The sequence below is a fragment of the Anomaloglossus baeobatrachus genome, chromosome 1 (genome assembly GCF_048569485.1).
Source record: "Anomaloglossus baeobatrachus isolate aAnoBae1 chromosome 1, aAnoBae1.hap1, whole genome shotgun sequence".
In the NCBI taxonomy this organism is placed as follows: domain Eukaryota; kingdom Metazoa; phylum Chordata; class Amphibia; order Anura; family Aromobatidae; genus Anomaloglossus; species Anomaloglossus baeobatrachus.
In genome coordinates this window covers 976,666,477-976,680,069 of record NC_134353.1, presented here as the reverse complement: position 1 = coordinate 976,680,069, position 13,593 = coordinate 976,666,477, and the positions used below count along the sequence as shown (strand labels likewise).

Below are 13,593 nucleotides of genomic sequence, written 5' to 3'. Positions count from 1 at the left end.
CGTCGCTGTGACGCCGCACGAACCACCCCCTTAGAAAGGAGGCGGTTCGCCAGTCACAGCGACGTTGCTAGGCAGGTATGTGCGTGTGACGCTGCCATAGTGATTATGTTCGCTACGGCAGCGATCACCACAAATCGGCCGTACGATGGGGCCGGATGCTATCGCGCTCGACATCGCCAGCAAATGCTAGCGATGTCGCAGCGTGTAAAGCACCCCTAAGGTGTAAGGGGCAGGGCGTGCCGTTCTGACAGCTACTGTTAATCACCTAAGTGAAGGCTAACAGATCCACAAGGGTCTGGGTAGGCGAACAGACCAGAATCTCTAGAGGTCCTAGTGTTCAGAGGACTGACACATAGGCGTCGTTCCTTCTGGTCTATGACAAAGTTAACAATTTAGTGGAGGAGCAGTGATATGACCTATTCGGAGGACTTACCCACCCTCTTTATTAGGAAGGAATATCTCATCGCAAGGAGGCTGCTTCCTATGCAATCTGATCCTGCATTCAAAGTGGCGTCCTTGGCACGAGTACATCTGTCTTCCATCATGATGCTTCACATCCGGGGGGTTGACAAGGTAAGGGCTGTCTTCCTGAGCAGGAACCCTGTGTGTCAGGGGGTCTGATGCCTGCATGAAGAGGTCTTTCGGCAGGTAGTACGGCTTGGGGGTCTCCGACTATGGACCTTTTGCCTCCCGAGCCATCAAGAAGGTTGGTCATTTCTGCTCCCTCAACCCGCGGGACAGGCACTGGGCAGTGGACGCCCTTCAGTTATCTTGGGGCTCCGATCTCCGTTCTGCCTTGTCACCCCTGATTTGACCCTGGCTGTTCTGAGGTAGATGCACGGTTGTTGCTGATAGCCCCCTTTTTTTGGCCCAGGAGGGCTTGGTTCTGGCTACGATAGTTGTCAGTGTCAGGTCCTTGGTTCCTCCCGGAGGGACACTATCTCTTCTCCCAGGGCCCTCTTCTTCATTCTCATCATTCTTCATTGACGGCCTGGAATTTGAGGGGCAACTGTTAGAGGGTCAGGGGTTTTCCTCTAGTCTGGCTTCCACTCTCCTGCAGAGTAGGGGCCAGCTTCCACTAAGTTTTACTACCGAGTATGGGGACGGTTCTTGTCCTTGTCCAGGAGGAGTCCATTGGGTCAGCCTCCGGTGGGGGCCATTCTGGGGTTCCTTTAGAAGGGGCTGGAGTTAAGACTCTCAGTCAGTTCTTTGACAGTCCAGGTATCAGTCCTAGGGGTGTTATTGAGCTCAAACTTGGCTGGTACTTGGTGGGTTAAGCGAGTTTTCATCCTGTCATAGGGCAAGGCCTCTTCCCTGTTTTAACATTCCTCCAGGGGGTCTCACTCGGGTTTTGGACTCCTTAACGGCATCCCTGTTTGAGTCCCTGACTGGTGCTTCTAACTTTTTCATTTGCTCTGCTGGTGGCCCTGACATCAGCTAGATGTCAGCGACCTTCAGGCCCTCTCGGTGTACACCCCCCTCCCCTATACGCAGTTTTTTAAAAAAAAAGGGACATGGCAGTTCTCCACATGACTGACCTTTTTAGGTCTGTTCCTAAACTTTTATTCCCAGCCTTGCCACAGGAGAGGGTGTCTTTGGTCATGACATGAGTCTCCACGGTCTCTCTGCCCAAGTCCTCACACAGTGACGCCATGTCTTTGTTGGGGTCTTTGGTGCCAGGTGTCCTGCGGTTCCCTGGGTACCTTCCATACCCGGTGCACTTTTTGAGGAGTGGTTGAGGGCGCAAAGACAATTAAGAGGGGGGCTGGACAAACACGTCTCTCTTCTCCCGAGTTCTTCTTCCCTGCGCTGGTGGTACAGGTTTGGAATCTGTTAGCCGGGATCCCTTGGTCACTCCCAGTGTTGGGGCATTCTCACAACAGATGCCAGCACACTGGGTTGGGGGGCCCTTTTGAAGGATAAGGTAGTTCAGGGAGCCTGGAGTCCTCAGGAAGGTTTTGGGGCTTTCTTGCCGGCCTGGGAATTTGAGAGGCAGGGGTTAGACGTTCTCGGATTCTCTCTCTTTTATATAGTAGGACACTGGCTGCCACATGGATTTCCACGAAAGTATGGTTGATATTCCTGTCCTCCTCAGGTAAGGGTCCAGTGGGAGGGCCCCCGGTGGCGGTCAGTCTAGCATTGCTTGGGCGAGGTCCTAAGCAGGAGTATTCGGCTTCCAAGGGACCTATAGCTAGGTGGGTCTAGGAAGCAATTAAAGCAGCTTGTTGGCCTCAGACTGACTTATACCGCAGTGTCTTGCAGCTCGTTCTGCCGGAGCGGTAGCATCCTCCTGGGTCAAGAGGGTGGATGTGCCTTTGGAGCTAATCTGTAAGGCAGTAACCTGGTCCTCTCCTTCGATCCCCTTTTCTATTCACTATTGTTTAAACTTGTCGGCCACCGTGGATTTGACTTTCGGTAGACGGGTGCTACAAGCTGTGGTCTCTCCCTATTGTTGTTTGTCTTCGGAATCTCTCTGGTGGCGCTGTCGTGGTGAAGGGAAAAATCTTAAATTACTTACCGGTAATTTTTTCCAGAAGCCACGACAGCGCCACTTCTTCCCACCGCTTTTCAATCTTCACCCTTCGGGGCTCTTGGTATCCACGGTCCGACGGGAATCATTTTCCAAATTGTGGTGAAGGTGATGGTGTGATTGTATTATCATGTTTCTGGTATTCCTCTCTGTACTCTGTAACCAAACTGAGGCTGGAGAGAGTAGCCGCCCTTTTTTATCTCAGTGGGTTTCCTGTCCTAAGGTGGGCAGACCTATCTCTCTGGTGGCGCTGTCGTGGCTTCTGGAAAAAAATCATTGCCGGTAAGTAATTTAAGATTTTTTTTTTTTTCTCTGATTTTCCTAAATGGTCGGTGCAAATAACAGTCAGTCTAATAAGTCATCGCCAGTTAGCGTATACATCGAATTTTATTGAAGAAACCTCCCAATGATAACAGTATAATCTTCCTGTTCCAAATTATTAGGCACAGTAGCGTTTCTAAACATTTTATGTTGTAAAGAACTGAAAATGCTACATGTTAACATAGGAACCCTTGTTTGGTATCACCTTCACAGTTCTTGCATTCATTGAACTTGTGAGTTTTTGGAGAGTTTTGCTTGAATTCCTTTGCATGATGTCAGAATAGCCTCCCAGAGCTGCTGTTTTGATGTGAACTGCCTCCTAACCCCATAGATCGTTTGCTTGATGATACTCCAGAGGTTCTCTATAGGGTTGAGGTCAGGGAAAGATGGTGGCCACACCATGAGTTTATCTACTTTTATGCCCATAGCAGCCAATGACAGAGGTATTCTTTGCAGCATGAGATGGGGTATTGTCATGCATGGAGATGATTTTGCTCCTGAAGGCACGTTTCTGCTTTTTGTACCATGGAAGAAAGTTGTCAGTCAGAAACTCTATATACTTTGTAGAGGTCATTTTCACACCTTCAGGAACCCTAAGGCTAGTTTCACACTTGCATTGTTTTCCTTCAGTTGCAATCCGCCGTTTTGGAAAACAGCGGAATCCGGTAACGAATTCTGCTGCTTCCCATAGACTTGTATGGACGACGGATTGCGAGTGATGGACCTGCGTTGCTACCGCTGGCCGACGCTGCGGTGCTTCCGCCGGGCGGAAAGAACGCAGCATGTAACGTTTATTGAGCAGCGGAATCCTGCGCATGCTCTCTGGTTCCCTGCACACGTAACCAGGGTACACATCGGGTTACTAAGCAAAGCGCTTTGCTTAGTAACCCGATATTTACCCTGGCTACATGTGCAGGGAGCCCGACATTTCCCCGCTCGGCTCCGCCTCCTCCCGCACTCCGCATGTGTGTACACACACACACACACACACACACACACACACACACACACACACGTCCCCCAGCCATGCAGTCCTCAGCGCCATGGCCCCGCTCGGCTCCACCCACCCCACACTCTGCCCCCCGCACACATTCTCGGCGGCCGAACGATCGGCTGATCAGCCGGCTGCTGTGAGCAATCGGCTGATCGTTCACAATAGTCTGCCGCCGGTAAAACTAAAGGAGAAGAAGAAAAAAAAAAAGCAGATTCCGTTGTTTTGTACGATCCGTTGTGCCTCTATATGCAACACATCCGTTGCATCCGTCACGCAACGCAATGCAACGGATGCCGTTCAACGCAAGTGTGAAACTAGCCTAAAGGGGCCTACCAGATGTCTCCCCATGATTCCGGCCCAAAACATGACTCCTCCACCTCCCTGCTGACGTCGCAGCCTTTTTGGGACATGGTGGCCATCCATCAACCATCCACTACTCTACTCCATCCATCTGGACCATCCAGGGTTGCTCGACACTCATCAGTATACAAGACTGTTTGACAGTTAGTCTTCATGTATGTCTGGGCCCACTGCAAGAGTTTCTGCTTGTGATCACTGGTTAGGGGTGGCCGAATAGTAGGTTTGTGCACCACAGCAAGCCTTTGAAGGATCCTACACCTTGAGGTTCGAGGGACTCCAGAGGTACCAGCAGCTTCACATATCTGTTTGCTGGTTTGTAATGGCTTTTTAGCAGCTGCTCTCTTGATCCGATGGACTTGCATGGCAGAAACCTTCCTCATTCTGCCTTTACCAGCACGAACACGTATGTGCTCTTGTGCTGCCCTGGCACAGACCGGGGTGCTCTGATCTGGGGTGGCCATGGCTCGAAGAGTCCGGACCCGGGCTCGGCACTCACTCCGATCCTTAAAAGGGATTATTTACAAGGGAGACGTTTGTGACGCCACCTGCGGGTTGCAGTAATGGGAGTACCGTCGCTGCTGGAAGGAGTACCGGGGCAGATGGTGTGGATCAGCAAGGTGTCAGTCCCTCCGCAGGTAGGGAAGACCCCGGCCTCTCGAGTTTTTGGTGGATACTTGGGAGCGCAGGGTGCAGGGGTGCCAGGGTACTCGCTGTGGGTCGTCGTGGTGCTGGATGAGGATTATAAAGTAATCCTTATTTAGACATTGTTTTAAATGTATATACCGTAAGTATGTGTTCTCCTTATTTCCCTGATGAAGCTTGTTTTTACAAGCGACACGCGTTGGGTGGGGACTTATGAACATGTACATCATGCCAGCATGCTATTTTGCTATGAATTATTGTTATTTATTGGATCCTAGTGACGCAAACAATTTCAGCTTTATTGTGATTATTGTGGGCTGTTATATGTTGATATTATCTTTGACTGTTTATGCCTCCTGTTGATATTGATATCCTCTCTGTTTATTGATCCATATGGACTCTACCTATGATAACTGTATTTTGTTATTGCTGCAATTATGATGGATGGCACCTTGTTTTTAACATGTTTTTAATTGTCTAAATAAACATAGTTGACATTTTTTGTATATTAGTGGGTAGAGTGCATTTTATTAGCCCAAGCTTTCTCCTTGTTTTCCATTGCCTTCTTTGGGCTTATGTACCCTCACACAATTGCATTGTAGATTATTTATTACTGTGCATCCCCAACTTATGTTGTTCGAGGATTATAAAGCAGACACTCACACTGAAGATAAACCAAAGTCTCTGTGCATCACAGTCTCTACAGGGGAGCCTGTCCAGGTGTCCGCTCCCACCGGTGTCACTTGGTAATCTGGAGCCGCCTCCATGCACAATTTAGTTCTCTGTTGTGGCCCCTTGGCTTGAAGCTGTTAGGGCCCCACTCACTATATTTTTAGAGTAGCTGTGCTCTTGACGGTTGGCACTTGGGATTTTAGTGGGCCGCTGTACTGGAAAGCCCTATCCCCTGCGGTGTGCTGTTGCCTTCAATCTCTGAGCTCTTAGGGAAGTTCATAAAGAGACTCTCCCTCCCAGGTTAGTTATCAGGATGTTTAACCGGCTCCTGACCTAGGGTCCTGTACCCCGTCGTGCTCGGTACCGGTCAGTTCTTTTGGGTTTCTGATGCCGACAGTCCTCCTAGACTATGTCCGTCGCACCCTTCCAATGTCACTGCCACCGGTCCCCAACTCCTCTGGTCCTGGACCACCGTCTGCGACCCAACCTTGGTCTAGCTTCCCGGGAGCTTCTACTCCAGCTCCTCACTCCTTGAGGGCTCTCACTCAACTCCTCTCTTCCTCCCTCCCACCAGTCTTCCTGACCCCCTAGGTGGGTGGCCTTATTCCGATTAACCAACCCACTGGTGTGTCTGACAGGTCATGATGTGAGGTGTGATTGAGATTTGTGCTGATGGTAGTGACACCGGTTTCTCAGTAACCTGGAACCATGGGGGGTAGGTCCTGCACCCTGGGTAAAGATTGCAGTACCCTGTGGCACCCTGATATACTCCGGGGCGCCACACTCTGAATCAGCCACAAATCTCTTCACAGTACGATGATCACGCTTTTTCGCGAAATATCTAATATTTTCATCCCTTGTCCAAGGCATTGCACTATTTGATGCTTTTCGGCAGCAGAGATCCTTTTTCTTTCCCATGTTACTTGAAAACTGTGGCTGCTTTAATATTGTGGAACATCCAGTTTTCCTGTTATTGGGCTCACCTTGGAAACTAATTTTCACAGGCATCTGAGATTGATTTCAGTGATCCAAAGACCCTAATACACAAAATAATTAATGAGCTTCATTATTAATCGCTACGGCACTTAAATCCAATTTGTATAATAATTTGGAACATGATGTAGATGTAATCGGAGCCTTAAGGGCCATTTACACGCTGCCACATTGCTAATGATATATCGTCGGGGTTACGGTGTTGGTGACGCACATCCGGCGTCGTTAGCGACATGCTGGCGATGTCGAGCGCATTGGCACCCGCCCCCATCGTATGGCCGATGTGTGGTGATCGCTGCCGTAGCGAACATTATCGCTAAGGCAGCATCACACACACATATCTGCCTAGCGACGTCGCTGTGACCGGCGAACCGCCTCTTTTCTAAGGGGGCGGTTCGTTCGGTGTCACAGCGACGTCACTAAGTGGCTGCCCAATCAAAGCGGAGGGGCGGAGATGAGCGGAACGAACATCCCGCCCACCTCCTTCCTTCCTCATTGCTGGCGGGACGCAGGTAAGGAGAGGTTCCTCGTTCCTGCGGTCTCACACATAGCGATGTGTGCTGCCGCTGGAACGAGGAACAACATCGTTACTGCAGCAACAACGATAATTGGGAATAGGGGGGGATTTCACCGATTTAGAGATTGTTGAATGTTTTTTTTTAACGATTCAAAATCGTTAATAGGTGTCACACGCAACGACATCGCTAACACGGCCAGATGTGCGTCACAAAATCCGTGACCCCCAACGAGATCGCTTTAGCGATGTCGTAGCGTGTTAAGCCACCCTTAGTTACAGGATCCATTGGTCATGGTTCGTGACCTTTTGTAGATGTCATCGGAGCCTTAGTTACAGGATCCATTGGTCGTGGTTGGTGATCAGAGCCTAAAAGGTGCTTTACAAGGCTGCGACATCGCTAATGATATATCGTCGGGTTCACGTCGTTAGTGACGCACATCCGGCGTCGTTAGCGACATCGTAGCGTGTGACAGATAGGAGCAACGATCGAAAAAAAAAAATTGTTGATCGTTGACACGTCGCTTTTTTTCATATCGTTGGTGGTGCATGCTGCTGGTTGTTCGTCGTTCCTGCAGCATCACACATCGCTGTGTGTGACACCGCAGGAACGACTAACATCACCCTACCTGTGTCCACCGGAAAGGCGGAAGGAAGGAGGTAGGCAGCATGTTCCGGCCGCTGATCTCCATCCCTCCTCTTCTATTGGGCGGCCGCTTATTGACGTCGCTATGACGCCGAACGCACCTCCCCCCCTTGAAGGAGGGATTGTTCGGCAGTCACAGCGATGTCGCTGAACTGGTATGTGCATGTGACGCTGCCGTAGCGTAGCGCTACGGCAGCGATCACCAAATGTCATACGAACGACGGGGGCGGGTGCTATCGCTCGCAACATCGCTAGTAATGTCGCAGCGTGTAAAGCACCCTTTAGTTACAGGATCCATCGGTCGTGGTTGGTGACGTCTTGTAGATCTGATAGAAGCCTAAGGGGTACTTTGCACACTACGACATCGCAAGCCGATGCTTGCGATGCCGAGCACGATAGTCCCCGCCCCCGTTGCAGCTGCGATATCTTGTAATAGCTACCGTAGCGAACATTATCGATATCATAGTGTGTAAATCGTTTTTGATACGATTAACGAGCACAAAAGCGTCGTAATCGAATCATCGGTGTAGCGTCGGTCATTTCCATAATTTCGGAAGGACCGATGTTATGATGTTGTTCCTCGCTCCTGCGGCAGCACACATCGCTGTGTGTGAAGCCGCAGGAGCGAGGAATATCTCTCCTTACCTGCGTCCTGCGGCTCACGCCTGCTATGTGGAAGGACAGAGGTGGCGGGATGTTTACGTCCCGCTCATCTCCGCCCCCTGCTTCTATTGGCCGCCTGCCGTGTGAAGTCGCTATGACGCCGCACGACCCGCCCCCTTAATAAGGAAGCGGGTCGCCAGCCAGATCGACGTCACAGGGCAGGTAAGTCCATGTGAAGCTGCCGCAGCGATAATGTGATAATGTTCGCTACGGTAGCTATTACAAGATATCGCAGCTGCGACAGGGGCGGGGACTATCGTGCTCGGCATCGCAAGCATCGGCTTGCGATGTCGTAGTGTGCAAAGTACCCCTTAGTTACAGGATCCTTCGGTCACGGTTGGGGACGTATTGTAGATGTGATTGGAGCCTTAGGGGTACTTTGTACGCTGCGACATTGCAAGCCGATGCTGCGATGTCGAGCGTGATAGTCCCCTCCCCCGTCGCAGCAGCGATTATCATGGTGATAGCTGGCGTAGCGACCATTATCGCTACGCCAGCTTCACATGCACACACCTGTCCTGCGACGTCGCTCTGGCCGGCGACCCGCCTCCTTCCTAAGGGGGCGGGTCGTGCGGCGTCCCAGCGACGTCACACGGCAGGCGGCCAATAGCAGCGGAGGGGCGGAGATGCAGGATGTAAACATCCCGCCCACCTCTTTCCTTCCGCATTGCAGCCAGGATGCAGGTAGATGTTCCTCGCTCCTGCGGCCTCACACACACTGATGTATGCTGCCGCAGGAACGAGGAACTACATCGTATCTGTCGCCGCACTGGCATTATGGAAATGTCAGACCCTACACCGATGATACGATAAAGACGCTTTTGTGCTCGTTAATCGTATCAAAATGGATTTGCACACTACGATATCGACTGCGACACCGGATTTCGATTTGGATTTGACTCCACCGACATCGCACCTGCGATGTCGTAGTGTGCAAAGCCCGCCTTAGTTACAGGATCCATCGGTTGTGGTTGGTGACGTCTTGTAGATGAGATAGGAGCCTTAGTTACAGGATCCATCGGTTGTGGTTGGTGACGTCTTGTAGGTGTAATCGGGGCCTTAGTTACAGGATCCATCGGTCGTGGTTGGTGACGTCTTGTAGATGAGATAGGAGCCTTAGTTACAGGATCCATCGGTCGTGGTTGGTGACTTCTTATAAATGAGATAGGAGCCTTAGTTACAGGACCCTTTGGATGTGATAAGTGGATGAACTGTCACCTTGAAAGCTCTTTGAAGTTCGTATATTAGATCCTTTTTCCACCTGTTTCAGTCTTAGGGGTACTTTGCACACTACGACATCGCAAGCCGATGCTGCGATGCCGAGTGCGATAGTCCCCGCCCCCGTCGCAGCTGCGATATCATGGTGATAGCTGGTGTAGCGAACATTATCGCTACGCCAGCTTCACATGCACTCACCTGTCCTGCGACGTTGCCCTGGCCAGCGATCCGCCTCCTTAAGGGGGCGGGTCGTGCAGCGTCATAGCGACGTCACACGACAGGCGGCCAATAGCAGCGGAGGGGCGGAGATGAGCAGGATGTAAACATCCCGCCCACCTTCTTCCTTCCGCGTTGCCGGCCGGGACGCAGGTAGCAGATGTTCCTCGCTCCTGCGACTTCACACACAGCGATGTGTGCTACTGCAGGAACGAGGAACAACATCGGACCGTCGCAGCAAGGTAATTATGGTTTTCGCCGACGCTACACCGATGATACGATTACGACGCTTTTGCGATTGTTAATCGTATCATCTAGGATTTACACACTACGATGTCGAGAGCGACGCCGGAAGTGCGTCACTTCCAATTTGACCCCACCGACATTGTATCTGCGATGTCGTAGTGTGCAAAGTACCCCTTACTGTTGAGAAGGAAAGTGTGAGGAGGATGAGGAGGCTGCTCTGACTGCATAATATACAAGCGAGGATACAGCAACCAATGTAAGCACCAGGATAGATGTAAACATTGAATACATGAAATTTGGATTCATTACTGTTATATGAAATATCTTCTTATAAAAATGAAGGTACATAGAGCACAACTGGCCAATTCCTGAGAGGTCGTCAGCCACAGCAAAAAAAAGTTCTGAGTTTGCTCTAAGGACTTGTGTCCCAATCTCACCATGGGACTGGCCATACAGCGGTGTGAATAAGCCCTGTGTGTGGCCGGTGAAGTGCCCGACACCCCTCTCCAGGTCCTTCAATGGGGCTGTGCACCTAGCAATTATCATTTATGTTCCTCTGGCCAAAATTGTATGTGAAACATATGTGCAGCACGCGAATTTCTCCAGTAAATTGCATCTGATTCCCTCATTGAAGTTATGAAAATTGTCTGCCCCATGTATGAAATAGCAGACGAGTATTAATGTATGAAGTGAAGGGTCACACCCTGTAATTGATATCCAGCTTCTATTATGTAGACCCCTGCAATACTACAACCCCCCACATCCTACAGTTCTCTCCTCCGACTGACCAATCAACGATGGACAAGAAAGAGATTACCGGGAGAATATTAAACCTCACCTTAGAGATCATCTGTCTGCTGAGTGGAGAGGTAAACTCCTGTATATTCTATATTATATGCTGAGTGGAGAGGTAAATTCCTGTATATTCTATATTATATGCTGAGTGGAGAGGTAAACTCCTGTATATTCTATATTATATGCTGAGTGGAGAGGTAAACTCCTGTATATTCTATATTATCAGCTGAGTGGAGAGGTAAACTCCTGTATATTCTATATTATCTGCTGAGCAGAGAGGTAAACTCCTGTATATTCTATATTATCTGCTGAGTGGAGAGGTAAACTCCTGTATATTCTATATTATCAGCTGAGTGGAGAGGTAAACTCCTGTATATTCTATATTATCTGCTGAGCAGAGAGGTAAACTCCTGTATATTCTATATTATCTGCTGAGTGGAGAGGTAAACTCCTGTATATTCTATATTATCTGCTGAGTGGAGAGGTAAACTCCTGTATATTTCTATATATTATCTGCTGAGCAGAGAGGTAAACTCCTGTATATTTATATTATCTGCTGAGCAGAGAGGTAAACTCCTGTATATTCTATATTCTCTGCTGAGTGGAGGGTAAACTCCTGTATATTTCTATATTATCTGCTGAGCGGAGAGGTAAACTCCTGTATATTCTATATTATCTGCTGAGCAGAGAGGTAAACTTCTGTATATTCTATATTATCTGCTGAGAAGAGAGGTAAACTCCTGTATATTCTATATTATCTGCTGAGTGGAGGGTAAAGTCCTGTATATTCTATATTATCTGCTGAGTGGAGGGTAAACTCCTGTATATTCTATATTATCTGCTGAGCGGAGGGTAAACTCCTGTATATTTCTATATTATCTGCTGAGCGGAGGGTAAACTCCTGTATATTCTATATTATCTGCTGAGTGGAGAGGTAAACTCCTGTATATTCTATATTATCTGCTGAGTGGAGGGTAAACTCGTGTATATTTCTATATTATCTGCTGAGCAGAGAGGTAAACTCCTGTATATTCTATATTATCTGCTGAGTGGAGAGGTAAACTCCTGTATATTTCTATATATTATCTGCTGAGTGGAGGGTAAACTCCTGTATATTCTATATTTTCTGATGAGTGGAGAGGTAAACTCCTGTATATTCTATATTATCTGCTGAGCAGAGAGGTAAACTCCTGTATATTCTATATTATCTGCTGAGTGGAGGGTAAACTCCTGTATATTCTATATTATCTGCTGAGCAGAGAGGTAAACTCCTGTATATTCTATATTATCTGCTGAGTGGAGAGGTAAACTCCTGTATATTTCTATATATTATCTGCTGAGTGGAGGGTAAACTCCTGTATATTCTATATTTTCTGATGAGTGGAGAGGTAAACTCCTGTATATTCTATATTATCTGCTGAGCGGAGGGTAAACTCCTGTATATTCTATATTATCTGCTGAGCAGAGAGGTAAACTCCTGTATATTCTATATTATCTGCTGAGCAGAGAGGTAAACTCCTGTATATTCTATATTATCTGCTGAGTGGAGGGTAAACTCCTGTATATTTCTATATTATCTGCTGAGTGGAGGGTAAACTCGTGTATATTTCTATATATTATCTGCTGAGTGGAGGGTAAACTCCTGTATATTCTATATTTTCTGATGAGTAGAGGGTAAACTCCTGTATCTGGACTGAGCTCCACCAGAGGTGCCTCAGGCCAGCTTATTTTTACTTATTATTTTGTTTTTCTTTTCTTATTCATTCTATTTTTGATAGGGGCAATACCAGGGTGCCCTGCCACCCCCGTTCCCCCCATCCCAGGGAAGCATCATTAATTTAGCTACCGGCTTCGACCTGCATTCTAGCAACGCCCCCTCCACTGCTCTAGAAGCCGCTCCCTCAAGTGGGCCGTCTCTCCCCTCCATGCTGCCAGAGAACACTGGACGCCATTACATGTGGGGAGCAGACACTGGCGAGATCGCCTCCTTGGCTCTGCACTTCTGCAGCACTATATACCGCTCTGCTCAGTGGTATATCGCTGTCTTTCTAGCAGTGTGTGTCTGCTGGCTGGCGGTGTATATCAACTTTTAGCAGTATATACTAACTGTGCCTGTAGGCATATACCGACTGTTTGACAGGGTGTGCTACTTTACTCGCTATATACCGGCTCTGCATAGCAGTCCCTTTATAATACTGCTAGAGGCTCACTGTACTTATTGTGGAACTGTTGCTGACATGTGTAACCGCAAGGGTGATAAAGCTTCCCAGGCGTCCTCTACGGACCTCTACTATGCTTGTACCACCTGTGGACGCTCGTTTTCTAATGGCCGAAGCTATCCACTATGCCGGGGCTGCGATGCCCCTACTACCGTGTCACAACAGCCTCCGCTGCCGGACCAGGAGGTGGTGCAGTCTGTGGATTTGACTGCGGCCACTATCCAGGCAGTACCCCAGTCTGATGATGTTATTCCTGCCTGGGCTCTTCTAATGTCTCAGATATCCCAGCCTTCCACAGGCTCTCACAGCCTCTCCCCGGCTCAGCTCCCCCAGGGGAGCCCGCCTTCGTCTGGTGTCTCGTTCCCAGTACGTAAAAAGGCTGTCTCCAAAAGGTGCCATTGCGACCGATACGTCTCGTCCGACTCAGACGATGATCAGTCTGACTCAGGCTCCGTGACCTTTAGTAGTCACGATTACCAAGACTCTGACTCTGGTTCAGATGTCCCTTTTGAGTCTAGACATATGAAAGACACATTAATTTCGGCTCTCAATCACGCTCTGTTG

General features: G+C 49.0%; 1 protein-coding gene across 5 annotated transcripts in view; it reads left to right on the top strand.

Moving 5' to 3' along the window:
• Positions 1–13,593, top strand: part of LOC142303084 (uncharacterized) — an 82,425-nt gene that overhangs the window by 1,333 nt on the left and 67,499 nt on the right. The window contains exon 2 of one of the 5 annotated variants that reach the window (XM_075344202.1): positions 10,751–10,884. The exons of 2 other annotated variants lie outside the window; for them this stretch is intronic. In XM_075344202.1, coding sequence (XP_075200317.1) covers positions 10,751–10,884 — 134 coding nt within the window. Of the gene's footprint in view, positions 1–10,736; positions 10,885–13,593 lie in introns of those variants that run through there. 2 more of the 5 variants (XM_075344210.1, XM_075344229.1) reach the window with 2 other exon arrangements.